Source organism: Mustela nigripes, chromosome 16 (assembly GCF_022355385.1).
Source record: "Mustela nigripes isolate SB6536 chromosome 16, MUSNIG.SB6536, whole genome shotgun sequence".
NCBI lineage: Eukaryota > Metazoa > Chordata > Mammalia > Carnivora > Mustelidae > Mustela > Mustela nigripes.
The window spans coordinates 29,259,074-29,279,502 of NC_081572.1; the positions used below are offsets into that span (position 1 = coordinate 29,259,074).

Here is a 20,429-nt window from a genome sequence, read left to right on the forward strand (position 1 = left end):
AGCTCTGTTATCTAGATTCTTATTTAAACTTTTGAGTTATTTCACATTTAGGTAGCATGCAAGATAACAATAGGCTTATCTGAATATTGAGTAGCAGTGTTTCCCAGAACACTTTGTATTTGCAGACATTAGTCAAGTGAGGTGCCACAAAATAAATAAAGGTGGGACACCTGGGTGGCTTAGTGATTAAGCCTTTGTCTTTGGCACAGGTCATGGTCTCAGGGTCCTAGGAGCCTGCTTCCCCCTCTCTCTCTGCCTGCCTCTATGCCTACTTGTAATCTCTGTCTGTCAAATAAATAAACAAAAATCTTTAAATAAATAAAGGTGTAGTGGTCAAGGGTATGGCCAAATAACTTGAGGAAAAGCAACAAGTTATTAAATTTTATTTCCTTTGGGGATATTAAAAATGCTCGTTAGCAAATTATTATGGATGTTGGAAGCCTTGCAGGAAAGAAGTTCATTTTTTTTCTAAATCCTAACATTTCTCAAATTTACCTGACCACAGGGTCCGCTGCCATCGTCCCCACCACTCAGTTTGGCTTTTGTGCAAACCTAGTTAATATCCTTTAGAACATACTTCGGGAAATATTGTTACATTTGAAAATGTCTTAAAAACTAATCCTAAACAGTATAAGAATGAATTCTAGGAGTGGGTGTTGAGTACTCAAGAAAGGGTAGAGTAACAGAGACAGATGAAGATGATGTGATGACGTAAATTGTGAAACAAATAGATACTCAAAGGTAACTGTCAGGACCAAAGGAAACAGTAGTGTGCAGGAAAAATATTTCTCCCCCCAAAATTGAGGAATGGCTCTTACTTCAGTTATGCTAGGATTTAGAAATCAAACCTGCATTTATTGTATCTATTCCGTCATGATTTCTCTTGGGCAGTTAGTAAAAATCTGACTAACATCAGACTTCTGTGGGAATCTTGGGGTGGCCATTTATTAGCTGTGAAACCTTACATAAGTTGCTAACCTGAGCCTGTTTCCTCCTCTGCTAAATGGAGACAAGGTTATAGGAAGGATATAGTATTGAATGTATGTGGCCCTTAACAGTGTGTCTGCACATAGTAAGTTCGTAATAAATGTGATACCATTAATTTGTTTTTAAGATTTTATTTGTATATCAGAGAGAGTGAGAGTACGTACAAGTAGGGGTGGAGAGGGAGAGTGGGAAGGGCGGAGAAGGAGGGAGGAGTAGGTTTTCTGCTGAGCAGGGAGCCCGTCGTGATCCGGGGTCATGATCTGAACTGAAGGCAGAAGCTTAACCACCAGGCACCCCTATCATTAATGATTTTTATTATCTTTTGTCACTCTGCATTCATCTCTCCTGTCTGAAAGGCTCTGCCTTAAGCCCATACTTGTAAAGCAATCATTTTCTCCACATAATCCTTTAAATTATATTTTCTGTACATTTTTTTAGTTCTGTTATAATTTATACATATAAGATGGCTATAATTGGACTTGGATTTTTATCTCTGATTAGATTGTCATTGGTTTTTTTTACCTTATAATTGACTGTCAGATCATGCTAGCAGTAAGAGAAGAGGAATTGCCATCTCTGCTATTTTGTGGTGGTGGTTGTTCACTTGGGCCTGAATTATTAATATTACCTTCAGTCTACAGTTTCTGTGCTTGAATCTTTGTAAGCTGCTCGGCTGTTAACATTGCATTTCATATAGTTAAAACAAGGTGTGGAATTAATCAGTGACCTTTACTGGGTTCACACAAATTCTCTTGGCTGATAATGTCCAGTGTTTTGCTAGCCTCAGATGCCATGTACATGGGGTGGATATTTTGGGGAGTAGTTTATGTTGATAACTCATAAAGTCTTTTTTTTATTATTTTTTAAAAATTTTTAATTAATTATTTTTATTAACATATAGTATATTATTTGCCTCAGGGGTACAGGTCTGTGAATCGTCAGGCTTACACTTCATAGCACTCACCATAGCACATACCCCCCCAATGTCCATAACCCAACCATACTCTATACCCCCTCTCCCCCCAGCAACCCTCAGTTTGTTTTGTGAGATTAAGAGTCTCTTGTGGTTTGTTTCTCTCCCGATCTCCTGAAGTCTTTTTGACATCATAAACACAAGCGTAGAATTTGGACCTTTAAGGGAAATTATATTGTTAAAATTGATGACATAAAGGTGACAACACAGTATGTATACCTTATAATCATCTAGATTCTGTTATAAATAACAGCAGTGCAAACTCAAGCTTAAATCAAGTTACCCCAGATTGCTTTAACATTCTCTTTCATCTAATCAGATGACTCCAAAGTAACAAAATAAATTTGGTTATTAAAATGCAAAAAGGGTTTTTATGCTAGTTCTCATAATTAGCATCTAATGCATAACTTTTTTCTTATGTTTTAATATTGACAGCTTCTTCCCTGTGATTCCTTAGAGGCAGATGAAATAGAAAGGCTTAAGCGTGAAAGAAATGATGCCTTAGAGGAAGTGAATATGCTCAAGGTAATCTCCAATTTCGCCTCCTTATGTTTTGTTGAGAAAAAAGAAACGGAAAAATATTATTATAAATTATCAAATATTATTTATGTTCATATTAATACCAAATATTTTATAATTCATTTATTCAGCAGGCCTTTAAAGGGTCCTTTTTTTGTTTGTTTGTTTCTTTACTTACTTTTATTTCCCAATACCCATGTAAGACTCAGTGTAGACAGTGGGTTTTGCTCATACCTGAGGATCTGGCTACTTCACACACCTTTTTGCTCTCATGTGGGTGGCAAAGATGAGAAACCAACAAAGATTAGATGAGTCAACCAAGCAAACCATGACAATTTTGAATCCTTAAATGTTCACTGGAAAATACATTTTTCATGTTTGTCGGCATGTTTCAGAGGCCTCTTGTTTTGGTAATAATATTTGGAATTAAGGTAATATGATTAAGAGAAAAAGATACTCAGCATCCCCAAATATACTTTAAGATTTTGGTTCTTTTTTTATATATTTTCATTCTGTTTTTAATAGGATATTAAATTTAAATTATACTGCAATTTTCACAGAAATCTATTGTACTTTTCAAGTCTTCAAGAAAAGCTATATAAACTACTTGATTTGCCCTTAATTCACTATAGGAATACTTTTTTCCATTATTTTAAATTATTTTCTGAAATAAGTAAAATTCTCTGTTTATTTACTTAATTTTTATTAAAGCAAAATCTTTACACCTCCCCAAAAAAGGAAGAAATTTCCTTCCTGCCTTAGTTTTAAAATTCCAACCCCTAGAGGAAGCCATTGTTAAACACACCTTGTTTATAGCCTTTCGGAGACTTTTTTCTCTCTACAGCCAATTATATTTCTAAAAATAAATGTATATATGCATTTTAGCTTTTATGTAAATCTCTTTACATTGAACACTTTTTTACAACTTGCTTCCTATTTCTTTTTTCTCTTTGTTGGCCTTATATCTTGGGCTATTTTTCGAGTTAATATGTGCAGATCTGCCAAAATCCTTTTCTTTTTTTTTTTTAAGGATTTTATATATTTATTTGTCAGAGGGAGAGAGAGAGAGACGAGCCAGCAGAGTGAGCAGCAGGCAGAGGGAGAAAAGCCCGATTTAGGGCTCAGGCCCAGGACCCTGGGATCATGACCTGAGCCAAAGGCAGATGGTTACCTGACTGAGCCACCCAGGTGTCCCCTGCCAAAGTCTTCTTAATGGTTCTCCTATCATCAGTGTTTCCGTCCTAGGTTATCTAGCCAACTCCTTTTTTTTCTTTTAAGATTTTATTTATTTATTAAAGAGAGAGTGAGAGAGCACGCACTCATGCATGGGAGGGGCATGGAGGGGGCACAGTAGAGGGAACGAATCCTCAAGCAGACTCCCCGCTGAGCAGCAAAATGGATGTAGGGCTTGATCCCAGGACCCTGGGATCATGACCTGGGCTGAACCACCCAGGCACCCCTAGCCAGTTCCTTAATGATGAATATTTAGGCTACTTCCAGTTTTCCTCTACTAAAAATAAGTTCATTATAGATAGCTTTGTAGATGTATCTTGGGGCAATTTGTACAATTGTAAATGTACAAACTGAATACATTTCTGAACGTAGAATTGTTTTATCAAAGGATATGGACACATAAAATTTTATACACATTACTAAGTTACCCTTCAAAAGGCTTTACCAATTCATGTTCCTTCCAAGTGTGTATGAACATTCCATTACTAAAGGAATATTTTATAGGCTTTTTTTTACAACTTTGAAATCACTTCTACATTTTTGGTTATAATACTTGAGAATAAAAATGAAAAAACATAAATTTAGTTTTAAGAATAAATTGACAATAATTTCCTCATATTCTCTTTGAAAGCATCGCCAATGATGGCTGTCTTGGTAAAACAGCATTTTATATAGTCCGTCTCTGCATAAGCCATTAAATTTTATGGTTCATCAGAACTTTCAGAGGTGCCTGGGTGGCTCAGTCGGTTAAGCACTGGACTTTTGATTTTGGTGTGGAGCCTTCTTAAGATTCTCTGTCTCTCCCTCTCAAAAGAAAAAAAAGAAAAACCTTTGGAGGCTCTCAGATCTTTTCATTTACTTAATGTATATCATTGTTAATGATACATTGCAATTTTATTTAAATATCAGTATTATTAGAATTTTAACTTAAAATTGCATTTATGTAACATTTAAACAGGGCTCCCTTAAAGAGCTCTTAAATAAATCAGGGTTCACACTTAAAGTCTATGTCACGTAACTAAACATGTTCTAATGTGACAGGACCTGAAATCCCAGATACAGCATATTCTGTATTTTATAATTTCCTTTACCCACAAACCTGTCTGTTGGCTGAGAACCATTTGGTTTGCCATGTAAAAGAGTGTACACAGCCATAAATACTTCTTCAAGGTAACATGTGTACCTTCAGTATTTCTACTTGTCTTACACACACACAGATAACAGAGGTTGTTCCGTGAAGTTCATAGAGGGCGTAGGTGTTCTCTCATCACTTGCAACATCTCTATTCTTCATGCCTGATTTGAGGCTCAAATAAAAATGAAACCAATATCATTTGATGCCAGTGGCTAATTTTTATTGGACGAGAGTGATTTTTTTAAAAGTGCTGTGGGCTTTATTTAACTTAAAGCCTTTCTGCAAAGTTCAAGATTGCTACTGCTTTGCAAAGCTGAATGAAAATAGATGTATTTTCCATTTACAGATGCAAAAAAACTAGGACACAGAGTGAAGGTGACTTGCTAGAGCATAAAAGCATGAGAGCCAGCAGTTTCTTGGCTCCTGATCTGTGGCAGATTCATTAGATTGCTATATTAAATTCATCTTCATATACCTTCATTTCATATCTTAGATAAGAATGAGCTGAAATATACCAGGAAACAGAATGCTTCTTATAAACATTGCAGTATTGCCATGAATATTTACCACTCAATTTAATCTTCAAGCAATTCTTCTGCTCAAGTTTATAGTAAAATTGTCCTTATATTACTCTTAGTATTTTTGATTAGATCAATAAAATGTGGATTTATTTACGATATATTTTTTAAAAGCTGAATATTTTAGGGTATGTGCTTACATTTTAATTTCAAAGATAACATTTAATTTACATGTGTGAAATTATTTATTCTATGACAGTAATTATTATTTTATATTTTGGTTACATTAGTCATATCTTCATTTGTATGGATAATCTTCCAAGCACAAGGTAAATTAGAAAAACAGTAGCCAGTCCAATTTCATATGTCCTCTTTAGTGTGCTAAGAGACCTTTACTTCTAAGTTGTGATAATCATCCTCTTCAGTTTGGAAGCTCTTTGGTGATGATTGCTTTTGCCCAAAATTTAGTTAGTATTTACACATTTTCATCCTGACTGAATTATTTTGGAGCTCAGATTTTGAGATTATACAAAATGACTAATCAAAGGAACAGAAAATGCATTTACATCACAATCATACTGTAGATAATTATTTTTAAATGGTATGTGGAAAGCCAGAAAAGTGACTAAGAACTACATTTTCAGATTGTAACAATTGGATGTTTGTAGAATTTATAAATTTTGAAATAAGGCTCATTGATACTTCATAATTTGTTATTAATTCACTGGTTTTTAAATATAGGAAAAGTTATTTGAATCAGAAAGGCAAAAGAAACAATTGGCAGAAGAACTCCAGAATGTGAAACAAGTAAGTGCATGTTTTGTGTGGGGGGGGGTGGGGGTGGGTGTGTGCGCGTGCGCACGTGTGTGGACACGTGCTTTTGTTAATGTGGGTAAACAGCAGTGATGCTGTATATGTCCCAGACCTTACAGATGTGAATACTACAGTATAAAATAGCATAAGTCTTAAAAGCAATCACTTTCAGAGCTATCTGTGCTGAAGTCTTGCTACTATTGCTCAAAGAAATTGCTTTCAAAAGCAGATACCCATGGTTATCAGAAGCAAATGATCAATCTCACTGCTTTTCTATTTTTTTTCTCTTTTTCTTTTCCTTTCTCTTTTCTTCTGTTACTCATACCTGACTATATTACAGAAAAAATAAAACAAGAAAAGAAAACCTCCAAGGCAGAGCATTTGTTACTGTTACTTTTTAATACTAAAAAGTAATTTATTTTTACATCATTCTTCACAGGATTTTTGGTCACTTGCAATAAAATAAATACAATGGCATTATAAAACAGATATACAAATAAATAAAATATTGATAAGGGTAGAAAGATAAAAAGAACATAGCTAGAGAGCAGTGGCAGTCACCTGATTTTGAATTGCCCAAACATTATCTCCCCAGAAAACATAAAGTTAACATGGCAAGTAAAATCATATAAGACTCATACCTTCAATATGACTGTGATGTAAAATGCCACATCCTTCAAAGTACATATAAATAGAGTAAAAAATTTTCAACAAAGTCCTGCAGCCTTCCTGCTAATGGAAGTTGGGATACAAAGAACAGAGGTGGTAAACTTTCAGTGACTCTGTTCAAAGATCAGGAAAAAACAAAGCGACTAGATGAAGTACAAACACAATCACCTCCAAAAAGAATATGCAACAATGAATGCCAGAGTCTAAGCACAGATCAGTATTGAGTGGTTCTCCGGACTTGAGAAAGTGTACAACCAGAAGTGGCAGCCTTGGAAAATAATTGCTTCTGGGAATAACCAAATGAACAGAAACAGGGTAGTATCCTTTGGAGATGAAACAATAAGGAAATAAGAGGGGAAAATTAAAGATCTTGCAAAAATGAAAGAGAAACAAGACATACCATTCCTTTCCATCTGCCCTCACCATGACCTTCAACAACATGATCCATGAAGACACTGCACAGAAGAGCATGCTGTTGAACTAAGAACTTTTTCTCTGCAAGGGAAAAAATATGGAATAAGAAAAAATAAATAAATAAATCTGTCCCCCTTATTATAAAACAACTGAATAATCAGGCAATATGATTAAAGCTTTCCTTCTAACAAAAACTCTCCAAAACAATTCAACCACAAAGCTAAAGAAAACTAACACAACACTCCAAATTCAATTAAATATCCTCAAACAAAGCATTTGGCACTAAAGAAAAACACCTCAAACAGAAATTTTTTAAAAACTAAGAATAGAAATATTTTTAAAATGCAAGAAGAAATAAAATGAAAGTTGGTAAAACTTAGGGAAGAAATAGAAGAAAAAGATAAAAGCATATCAGAAATGAAAACTAAGTTTGTAAGTTGTTCAAGAAATTATACAAATGAAAAGCATCAAAAACAACAACAACAACAAAACACCATAAGGAGGAAAATGATATTGAAATAAGGAAATAAAAGAGTTTCCTGAGGAAATAAAACAACTAAGACTAATATTTAGAACTATAATCCATGAAAACATTCCAGAAATAAAAGAAGACTTAATTAAACCTATTAGTGAGTACTAGGTAATCTGACCTAAAAAGATAAACTCTAAGACATATTCAGTAAACTTACTAGGCTTCAGAGTTAGAACAGAAAATGAACAGTGTCTCCAAGTGAAAAAAATCAGACAACTTACAAAGGCTATAGAATTTAACAGCATCAGCCTTCTCAACACAGCAAAGTAAGGCCATAGGAGAGTAATATTTTCAAGAAACTAAAGGAAAGAAAATGTAAACCAAACTGTATACAGCCAACCTGACTTTCACATATCAAGACCCTAGAAAAACCATTTGGAATGTGCCAGTATTCAGGGAATATTTTCCTGAAGAATTTAGGAGACGATGTTTCATCCAGTCAAAAAATTACTCTAATAACTTTGTCCAGAATTCCCCAGAGAGTGAGCATCTCACAGATGTTATTTTATAGCAAAGACCAAAATAAGAGTGAGTTTGCAGGTAAAAGAATAACATGTTAACAGTATATGTCAGACAAAAAAAATCAAAAGATGCAATTTATTTTTTAAAAAATCAGAGGAAAAAGGGGGGAGAAAAAAGAGGGAAATAAAATATAACTGCTTTGCTGTATAAGTAAAGGTATCATTTAAAACTGATTTCAAATAGTAAAAAATTAGGTAAAAATAGAGGAGATTTCTGGCACTATAAAAAAGTAGTAATGCAAAGGTAACCTATAGAATGAAAAGACAAATCTTCCTAAATACCAGAAGAATTTTTTTTAAGATTTTATTTATTTATTTGACAGAGATCACAAATAGGCAGAGAGGCAGACAGAGAGAGAGGGAAGCAGGCTCCCTGCTGAGCAGAGAACCCGATGTGGGGCTCTATCCCAGGACCCTGAGACCATAACCTGAGCCGAAGGCAGAGGCTTAACCCACTGAGCCACCCAGGTGCCCCACCAAAAGGAATTTTCTAAAAAGCAAAAGGAACACACAAAATAAACCCATATAAATGTAATATATCCACACAGTAATTTCAACAAAATATGATCAAATTGAGACCACACAGTATAGTTATCTCAGTTAACATGAATGGGATCAACTCGTCTATTAAAAGGTTGTTGTAGGAAAATACAGTTTACCAAAACTGACCTCAGTAGAGATGGAAAGTTTAGCAGATCAATTTCCATAAAAGAAATAAAGTTATCAAGAAACTACCTTCTAGAAAAAGATCAGGTCAGAAGTTTTACAGAGAAATTTAGCCAAACCTTTGACAATCCCAAAACCACATAAATATCCTCTGAAGGGATTTAAAAAAAAAAAAAAAGAAAGAAAGAAAATTTCCTTTTTTTTTTTTTGAAGCTAGTGTAACATTGATTTCTAAACCTATAAAACCACACAGAAAAGGAAAATACAATTAGACTAGAACAACAACTAGGGGCATATGAATTAGGAAAAAATAAATAAAACCATCTGCTTGCAGATGACATAATAATAATCCAGAAACCCATAAACAATCAGTGATAAAACTAACTCAGTGAGAAATTCACAAGCTAGCAAGATATAAAATTAATATACAAAACTCAGTTGCATCCATGTACATAAATAATAACCTGTTAGAAGTATTAACAGTTGAGAAGCCAAAAATGATGTAGAAAAATTGGCAAAAGACATGAACAGACACCCAAAAAACATTATAAAAATGTCCCTTAATTATATGAAAAGATAATCTTTCTCATAATATGAGAAATACCAGTTAAAATCTACACTGTGATAGAACTTCCATCTTCTGGTAATGACAGAGGGAAACACTGGTGGAAGACATCTTCTAACAGAAAACAATTTTTAAAAAGCTGGGCGTTATACAGTAGGCAACTGCCAAAGAATTGGAGAATGAACATAATCAGACAGACTGCTCCTCCTGGCTGTAAACCTGAGCTAACAGAGTCTGACACTGGTGGAAATGGACCCACACTTCAAGCCACTTGGTATTCTATTTTTTTTTTAAGGTTTTATTTATTTATTTGACAGAAATCACAAGTAGTCAGAGAGGCAGGCAGAGAGAGAGAGGGAAGCAGGCTCCCTGCTGAGCAGAGAGCCCGATGCGGGACTCAATCCCAGGACCCTGAGATCATGACCTGAGCCGAAGGCAGCGGCCTAACCCACTGAGCCAGCCAGGCGCTCCAAGCCACTTGGTATTCTAAAAGGTTCACAGACAATTCACTGGGGAAAAGATGCTCATTATAATACATGGGGGTAGAATAAGGGAATATTTGGGGGAAAAAATGAATCTCAGCCCTTATGTCATACTTAAAAACTGTGAGTGGATTATAGATCTAAACATAAGAACTAAAATAATTAAATTCTTAAAAAAACTTTTGTGACCTTGGGTTAAACCTAAAATTAGTAAATTTTACTATATTGAAATTTAGGTAAATTCTACTTCAACAAAGGTTTGTCTGGTGGTTGTTTTTCTTTTCTTTTTTTTTTTTTTTAAGAAAACCATGCAAATACCATTTCTTATCAATCACATTAGCAAAAATTCCAAAGCTTGACAGTACTCTGTTAATGAGGGTATTTCAAAATAGGCATTCTCATTGGGATTGCAAAATGTTACCCCTATGAAGAACTAGTAGTTTTAACAAATCTACATATTATTTACTCTTCTACCTGACAATCTCGCGTCTATGAATTTACTCTGAAGGTATACCTCTAATAATAATAAAATAGATATGCACAGTATTACAGTAATATTTGTGATTAGAAAATACTGAAAACTATTTTAATCTCTCTTGAGTAATATGGATTGATTTCCAGGAGATACTACTGAGTAAAAAAAAAAAAAAAAAAAAAAATTTCAAAAGAATATAAATACTATGCAATATTTAATAAACAAGAGCAGTTATATATCTGCTTATCTTTTACAAAAGACACCAAAGGAAGGATAAACTAGACAGTGACGAAACTGGTTATCTACAATGTGGGTGGACAGATGGTAGATAAGATGTGGGAGAGACTGACACCTGTCTGAGAATGACTTTTTATATAATTTTTACTTTGAGGTGCATGTTAATATTCAACACATTCAAAAAATATAAGAAAAGCAATAAAGATAAGGAAGGGAAAATGAACTTAAAGGTACAAGCAGACCAAAACAAATGAATCCATTTGTATTTCAAATGAGTACCATGTCCATGCTAAAGAAAACCAATTCAAGTAACTTATGAACACAGTATTTGTGTTCAGTCTTTGACAGGTTGGGTTGAGTTGGAAAAGAAGTACAAAGAAATCTTAAACCTTTTGTAGTATTTTTTGTTGTTTTAGTGGTAGAGACAAAGCAGGTTTTTTTTTTTTAAGAGATTTTATTTATTTATTTGAGAGAGAGAGAGCTCAAGATGGGAGTCAGAGGGAGAAGCAGCCCCCCATGAGTGGAGCTGATGCGGGACTTGATCCTGGGGCTCCTGGATCATGACCTGAGGTCAAGGCAGATGCTCAACCAACAGAGCCACCCAGGCACCCATAGGCAAAGCGATTATGAAACCGTTTTGGTTGTAGCATAGGTTTTAGCAAATGTATTGACTGTCATTGAGAGCCAGAATCTCAGTGAAAAAGCCTACATATACAAAGCAGAATGAAGGAAGTCATGAAAGAATCCGGAGGGTTGGACTGCAGTTTGGAGGTATTATTTCTAAAGTATCATCATTTCTAAAATATATATGTATATGTGCATATGAATGTACATGTGCACGTATCTATCTGTATGTTTGCATGTATATATATATATATTTTTCCCCCCATTCCCTGGCTCTGTCAGCTGTAAGAGCCAAGAAGCAGACAACGTAGTAGCAGTGAGCACATAGCATATCTAAGTGCCCAGATATCATTCCCTACTAAAGGAACCCAGTTTCCTTGAAGAAATGACTAATTTAAGCATTGGTGGAGGGTAAGTAGAAGACAAACTTGGAACATCTCATTTTGCCAGAAAATAAGGAAGTACTCGAAATGACGGAGCTTTGTCACAAGGAACAATCTTGAAAGGGGCTTCTGCTGGCCAAATCTGGAAGGACTTGAGTACCAAAATAATTAAATACAGTAATGAATTGCAGACCATTGAAAAAATAGTAATTCATAAGTCCGTACCATTAGTAAATGGATTAATTAGTTAATTAATGGGGAGAAAGGAGAGCTCTTGCTCATTATAGACTCTTGAGTGCTGATGTAACTGCAGAGAAGCTGCCAGATTTGGGAAATCAGCATTTTGCATCTGTGTTCGTATAGACTGAATCAGGCTGGAGTCATCAGATGCTAAATCTAGGGGGAAATTTTGATGAAGAGCAGAGTATTTACATATTTACATGATTTTTAAAGTAGCTTTCTATAAACTACTTATTAATTGCTAGGGGAAAATAATAATTATACAGTAGTGAGATAAGACAACACCTTGACTGGTGCTAAAAATTGATAGTACCAGTAAAGAATAGATGGAGAATGTGACTCCAAATGTGGAACTTTGAAAAGGACTCATCACCTCTGTAGTAGTCTGGCTAAGAACACGTAACCTGAATCTAGCCATGAGGCAGCATTAGACAAACCCAAGATCAGAGATGTTAATTTTTTTTTTAAGTCGGGTGTGCGTGTGTGTGTGTGTGTGTGTGTGTGTGTGTGTTTGTGAGAGAGAGAAAGAGACAGACACCGAGGAGTATGAAAGAAAGAAGGATTGTATTCTTCAAAAATATCATTGTCATTAAAAAAGGAAGGAGGAAAGGCAATAAAAGGTCCCAGATTAAAAGAGCCTAAACAACAACAACAACAACAAAGAGTTTAAACAGGGAAAGTAAATACAAGATCCAACTATAGTAGTTTGGATCCTGCCCTGAAATGGAAAAATGTTCTAAGCGGTATTATTGGGTCAAGTGATGAAATTGGAATACAAATGGCAGATTAAGTAAAAGTATTGAATCAGTGTTAAATTTCCTCAATTAGACAACTATACTATGGTTATGTGAGAATATACTCAGGAAAATAGTTACGTTTTTAGGGGTGAAGAGCCATGATGTGTGTAACTTACTCCAAGGTTAAGAAAAAAGTGGTGTGTGTGTATATGTGTGGTTGTGTTTAAGTATACACATCTGTATGCATGTGTATGCGTGAACGTGTGTCTTTTTACATGTGAGAGAGATTCAGAATATGCAGAATTTCAGCAGCCTCCAAGTATCAGTGTCTTACAAGAAAGAATACTTTATTTCTCATTCATGAACGTGTTAGTGAAAGGATGCATCTGGTGAACGAGGTAAATCTGGGTGAAGGGTGTGAGGGTGTTCTTTGTACTATTTATTCCTAACTAATTCTTGCAGCTCTTGGATACATTTGAAATTATTTCCAAATAAAAAGTGTTTCAAAGTCCTCTATTTTTTGGCCAGTTTTCAGACTCATTAAGTATTTTTGTACTGTGGTTGGTTTGCCTTGTTAGCTATTTTAATTCTGTACCTTTGATACCTGCATCAGTTCATATGGCCAGGATTTTTTTTTTTTTTTACATTTTTAGTGTTTCTTTGCATCCTGAAAGTAGACATTTTACATCTTTGTTTTACATTTAGAACATTTTTTTTACATTTAGAACAAATTAGAGGGTGTGTTTTTTTCCTGCATTTAATTAAAATGTTCTTTTCTCCTAAATGCTTAGAGCTTAAAAGCTTTAGAATGTGAAGCATGCTTGACACAGTAATTACATGAAGTACTGATTAAGAAATGAACCTAAAGAAAAATTTTGTTTTACTTCTTTTTTTTCCTTGCAATACCTACTTCTTCCACTTGAGGCCCTCCTGTATTTATTTCTTGGAATGGATTAGTTTCTATTAAGGAAGGTCAGGTCATCATGAATAAATTATCTAAGACAAATCTGTATCAGAACTTAAGAATATTCAATAGGAAAGGATGCAACATTTATGAAAAAATAAACAGGAAGAGGAATCTTTTATGAGGAATGGTGAATTAGCATGAGAGGAGTAAGATAGGAGATAATGGGCTTTGGAGTTAGACCACACAGGTTTATCCAGATTCTGCCTCCTCCTTTGCTCTTGACCTTGAGCAAGCTACTTCATCTCTTCAAGCCTCAGTTTCATCATTTCTAAAATGAGCTTGATAATAGGATCCCTCACAAAACTGTCAGCAGCATTAAGATAAATAGTATAAATGTGTACAGTTTATAGTAAGCACTCAACAAATATAAATTATCATGGTCATTATTATAAATAATAGAAAAAGAAATATTAGGTGCTGAAAAAAGAATGGTTTGTTTTAAGCATTTGATTTAGAGGAGGAAAATCTAATTCTGGCTGCAAGGATAATGAGACTTTTTATGGAGGGGATAACACCTACATGAACTGGGCCAGACATAGAAAGGAAAGAGTATTCCAGACAGAGGGCGTGGCATGCAAATCATGCCGCCAAAGAAAAATTCTCGTCTTGGGGCACCTGGGTGGCTCAGTCAGTTAAGTGTCCAACTCTTGATTTCCTCTCTGTTAATGATCTCAAGGTCATGAGATTGAGCCCCATGGTGGGCTCTGGACTGGGTGTGCAGTCTGCTTGAGATTCTCTTCACCCTCTTCCTCTGCCCCTCTCCCAACCCTCTCTTTAAAAAAAAAAAAAAAAAAAAAAAAAAAAAAGTCCTGAGAGTCAGAATAGGCCTTTTGCACACTAACTGTACACTAATTTGTTAGTATGTTTGTGTCTTCATGTCTAAAAGTATAATGATATCCGTGTTATAATTTGTTCATAGGAATCAAGAGTGCAGAGTTAAAACTGTTAGGAATATAGTAGGTTCCTCAAAAATAATAGTTTTGATCTATATTCTTTTATCCTCCTCATCATCCTCATCATCAAAGGCCCAGGAACATAAGGGAGCTGTGGACTGATGAAAAGTGTTAGAAAGTGATATTTGGGTGGGTATTTGGGGACCAAAGCATGTAGGTGCTTGAATACTAGTCCAAGATTTCAGACAGCAGACTGCCTCTGAAGATATTTGACAAGGGGAAAAGATGATCAAGTTGCTTATTAACCTACAATCTGACCCCTTTACTTCATACTCTGCATCTAGCTTCTTAGCCCTATTTTTTTTTTAAACTGCAGAATTTTACCACTTTCTCACCACTTACATCACTAGTCTAATCCACTGTCATCTGCTGCCTGTGTTGTAATGACATCTTCCTACCAAATCACCCTCCTTTTAACCTTTCCCCACCACCATATGGTTTAGTCTAAACACAGCAGCCAGAGTATCCTTTTAGAACTTGAGACAGGGGGTGCCTAGGTGGCTCAGTTAAGTATCCGACTCTTGATTTTGGCTCAGGTCATGATCTCAGGGTCCCAGGATCAAGCCCAGTGTCAGGTTCCATGCTTGGTGCAGTCTGCTTGAGATTTTCTCTCTTTCCTTTTCTTCTCTGCCCCCTGACTCATGCTGGTGCTCTCTCTCTCTCTCTCAAATAATACACAAATGTAAAAAAAAAAAAAAAAAGGAGAAAGCTTTAATTTTTTTTTAAATACAAAGCTTAAGTTAGAACTCTTTAGGGATTTCCATCTCAGACTTAAAGCCAAAATCCTACAAGTAAATATGACAGCCTTCAAGAGCCTACCTGATCTGTCATCCCCACACTCCTCTTACCTCAGCAGCCTCATCTCTTACAACTCTCCCCTTCCCCTCCCCATACCATCCCCTCCACTGACCTTCAACCTTTACTGTGTGTAAAGTTTTGTGGTATTGCTTTCTTACATGTTACACGCTTGTCATGTTTTTATCCTTATGTCTATCAATGAGAGGTAAGTTTCACATCTTTGATATGTTCACGGATTATTAGAATAATATCTGACACAGAGTAGGAACTCAATATTTAATGAATAAATAAAGGGATGAATGAAGACTATCTGTACTTTTCTTAAAAATTTTATTTATTTTCTTAGAGAGAGCACATGTGCATGAATGGCGTAGAGGGGGAGAAGGAGAGGCAAACTCCCCGCTGAGCAGGGAGTCCAATGGAGAGCTCCATCTCAGCATCCTGAGATCATGATCTGAGTTGAAATACCCAGGTGCCCCCAAAAGATCTATACTTCAGAATATTAACAGTAGGTTGGGAAGTAACTGAAGATCAGAGAAGAGACTTTTGTAATAGTGTAGACCAACACTGTCCAATAGAGATATAATGAAAGCCATCTATGTATTGTTAATTTTCTAGTAAGCACATGTTTAAAACAATAAAAAGAAATAGGTGAAATTATTTTAGATATATTTGATCTAATATATCTAAAATACTGTTGAACATGCAATATTAAAAATAGTTTTACATTCTTTTTTCATACTGTATCTTTGAAGTCACTTAGCATATCGTATTTTGTACACTAAATTTTCATTGGAAATAGTGGATCTGTGTTTAGATTTAATAAGATTTGCAGTTGAAAAAAATAGATTCATGTACCCAAATGTTCTAAACATATTTAAAAATTTTCTACTAACTGAATACCAAAATGTTTGTCTTTTAATATTTGTATCCATAAGGATAAAACTATTCCTTGTTTTTCTAAAAGACTTCATATTTCAAGCACAACCATTTCAAAAGTGCATCTTTTCAAATTAAGTATATCACTAATTCTTTAATACCATTACTATCCAATTCATAGTAGTGTGTACATTGAAAGCAACTCTAAATTTCTGTATCAACTTAGCATACCTCCAGTTTTTCATAGTTTTTGTAACTAATATATATAACTATAATTGATACTTGCATATTGATTTATGGTAGAAAAATGTGTAAAATAATTATTATTGATGTATATTATTGAAAGTTCAAATATCAGTATAAATTGTTATACTTGTTCAACTTCACCAATAAGGTTTCCCTTTTCTTAGAGCTTTAAATTTAGCTCATTCATGTGCAGTGTGATAATGACTTTTTTTGTCTTTGATTATTGAATGTTAGGCAGGCATTCCTTCTGTTTTAAGAAAATTTTGATTTGAAATTAAAAGTGCAGTAAATCTTTGTAAAACTCTTCCCACAACTTGGGGAGCTTGGGTGGCTCAGTCATTAGGTGTCTTCCTTCCTCTTGCGTCGTGATCCCAGGGTCCTGGGATCAAGCCCCACAACGGGCTCTCTGTCCGGCGGGAGGCCTGCTTCTCCCTCTCCCACTCCCCTTGCTTGTGTTCCCTCTCTCGCTATGTCTCTCTCTGTCAAATAAATAAAGTCTTTAGTTTAAAAAATTCTTTTTTCCCACAACTCAGCCAAGGAGCATTAGCAAAGAACACAGGATCATTAAATTCATGGTCTTCTAAACTTAGTAAAGAGCCATAGAATTTGCACATATATACTACAAGTTAACAACTGTATCCATGATATTTTTAGCACAGTCATCTTAAAAAGCTTTGCACAGATATTTTCCACATGTATAGTACAGTGGAATGAAGCAACAAGACAGTCTCTTGGTTTGAAAATGTCAATAAATTTGAATTTTTGATCCAACATAGCTGGAGCACCATCCATTATGATAAACAATTTTACTCATTATGTAGGTGAAAGTCTTCTTCAAAAGGTGTTAAAGTTAAAAATATCTAGACCAAAGCTTGGTGGTTTTTGTCATAAATTTGGAAGTCCTTTAAGATAATACATGCATGATGCTTGAATTGGGTAGTGTCTCCTGAAGAAAGGTACTTGTAATTTTCCAAATTTTGAATCAATGGATTATTGATGCTGTTAGAAAAGTTCTTGTATTCTTTAGGCATTTGTTTTGTGACATACTTGAAGAGCTTCCATTTTTGGTAAAATATCTCCTCTAGTCTTTTGTCATAAATGAAATTACAATCTTGATCTAAAAATAGTTGACTCTTTAGTGCAACAATCCAAGTCATTTTATAGTCCATATCTAACAAGTCCTCAGGTGATTTGTGTACACCTGAAAATTTGAGGAGCATTCGTCCAGGAAATAAGCAATGGAGGGGTTAACCCGGTAGTAGCAATAGAAATCCACCAACAAGGTCTGTATGAAAGATGCCATGAAGGTAAAGGCAACCAGACTTAACCATGGTAGAAGGTATAGTAATAGAGCAGTCAAGGCTTTGTACTGAGGCTGAGGGGCTGTGATTATTCATGTTGTGATGAATTCACAGTATTTATAATATTATTTAATGCATCCAGTTTTGTAAAAATAATTTAAAATATATGTATGTGTTTGTACAAACACATGCATACATACTGGCATGGCTGTGCCTTTCAGAAATGCACACTTGCAATAAAAAATACCCAAAGTCAGCCCTAAAACTCTTCTTTATTTAAATATATTGACTGTGAACACCATTCACCTTCTCTTATGTATACAGAATATTATTCCATTTAAGAAGATTTCAGTGATACAGATGAATTGTTAATGAAAGAGTTCCTGTGCTTTGTTGAAATTGCTAAAATTCTAACTTCTCGAGAATTAGTTTCTTTTTTCACAGTTAGCAAAAAAAGTCTTTAAAAATTCCAAATAGAGAATGTGTATAACTCTTCTCTTAAAAACTTTTAAAAACCAGAAACTTGATGGCAAAGTTTCTTTCCCTTTTCTTCGTAACTTTTTGAAGGCCTTAACATGAAGTCAGCGCAGTACTAATAATTGCACCATATAAATCCCTTAAATACATAGGTAACCTGATTATTAAAACATGGCTAGATTGATTTTCAATTTGTTTTACAATGATGCTTACCAGTTGCTTCCAAAGGGAGGAGAGAACGCAATTTGATATCCTTTGTTCACTCATTTATAAACTTTTAATTGAATTATTGTGAGACAGTGGCCTGATCCTAAAAACAGAATAATCTCCCCCTTTTGAAGGTCCATTAGCTATTATAAATTATGGAAATTAATTTACCTTTTTTAGTGGCCCAAAAAGAAAGCAGTGAAGAATTAAAAGAGGGAGAGGGAGGAAAAAAATGAGTAAAAAGGAAAGACCAAATTATGCAGAGATCCTTTCTCACTGGAAGGATCCAGTGCATTGCTTTTTTTAAGCCAGGGCTGACTACTAGAATACTTAACTGTTCTGTAAGGAATTGGTTGCACTGTTCTCTAAAACCTCAGTATTTTTGGTGAGTTTTCATGCTTTCCAGAATAAACCCTACCTTACTGTCTAAAATCACAAGCCACAGTTTCCCATGAAATTAGACTTCTCATTATTTTTTTCTTCAAGTTCTAACAACTTTTAACAGGCACGGGCCGTTCTTCTAACAACTTCCTTTGATCAGCAACTTTTTAAGATGTACTCTCACACCGAAGTTGTCTCAGGTTCCTTTCAGCAGTGTGTTATGACCTAAGGCCGTTGTGAACCGGTGAACGGTCCAAAGCCAAAGTATTTGGCTTGCCTGAACAAGCCTTTGCCCTAAAGAAATCATGGGAAATTGCTCATTTGGCAGCTTCTTTAGGTTCAGATAAGCTCAGCTGCAGTCGGCCTCACCTGTGCAAAGGTTGGGTTGAATGTTTGACGAGAGCATGAAGTCCTGAGGCAGCCACGTGAGGTCAGCTCAGCACAGGAGTCTCTGGACAGTTAAGGTTGAACATGAACTTAATCACAGTGGGTGCCGCTGGCATGTGAGCTGTCTTGGTCGATGGATGAAGCAACAAAGGAAACTAACAACAGATTAAATATATCTCTAAAGGGAACAGTGATACTATGCAATTACTAAAGAGGTATTCATGTTTTCACACTTTGAGAGATTGTGTTCCTTGTGCATTTATTAAAGAAACCGTAAAGCCTCTAATGTTTAGAAGTGGTATCCATCCCCACACCCTTTTTATTCTTCTTTTGGTGACTGAACTTTTTATAGTATTTCAGTGTAGCCCTAAGTAGATATTCTAAGATGCTGTCTCATCTTTAGAAAGGAAAGGAGAAAATACATCTATTTGATGTGTCAGTCTTTTCTGTTCTAAAAGGGTACTATAGTAAAATTATTCCTGTTTCCATTTCAGATGGTCACTTGTGACCTCAAAATGTCAACTTTTGTTTTCGGTTAAAAACCATCTTTACAAGCATCCCTCATGCTCCTCTTTTATATCCACAGCCACCTCCTTCTGTCCTCCCTCCGCTAACGCCTTGCAACCAGTAATCTGTTCTCTATCTCTATAATTTTGTCATTTCAAGAATGTTATGTAAATGTAATCGTACAGTGTGTCACTTTTGGGCATTGGCTTTTTTCACTCAGCATAATTCCCTTGGGACATATCCAGCTTGTTGCATGCATCTATAGGTCTTTCTTTTTTATTGCCAAGTGCTTACAAAACTGGTAAAGTCTGGGGGCACCTGGGTGGCTCAGTCAGTTAAGCATCTGCCTTCAGCTCAGGTCATGATCCCGGGTCCTGGGATCGAGCCTGGCATCAGCGGGGAATCTGTCTCTCCCTCGGCTTCTCTCTCTCTCTCCCTCTCTCTCTCTCTCTTTCTGTCAAATAAATAAATAAAATCTTAAAAAAATAAATCTGGTAAGGTCTGATTGTTTTGTGGATTGCATCAATGAAGTTTCCTGATTGTGATATTCTATTATAGTCATGCAAATTACAACCACTGGAGGAGGCTTGTTGAAGCATACAGG

The 20,429-nt window shown here is 35.2% G+C and overlaps 1 protein-coding gene across 3 annotated transcripts in view; it reads left to right on the forward strand.

The window, feature by feature from the left end:
* The window catches only part of STXBP4 (syntaxin binding protein 4), a 165,427-nt gene that overhangs the window by 55,772 nt on the left and 89,226 nt on the right, over positions 1–20,429 (forward strand). For all 3 annotated transcript variants that reach the window (XM_059379727.1, XM_059379724.1, XM_059379725.1), the window contains 2 exons: positions 2,396–2,485; positions 6,106–6,171. In XM_059379727.1, coding sequence (XP_059235710.1) covers positions 2,396–2,485; positions 6,106–6,171 — 156 coding nt within the window. The remainder of the gene's footprint in view (positions 1–2,395; positions 2,486–6,105; positions 6,172–20,429) is intronic.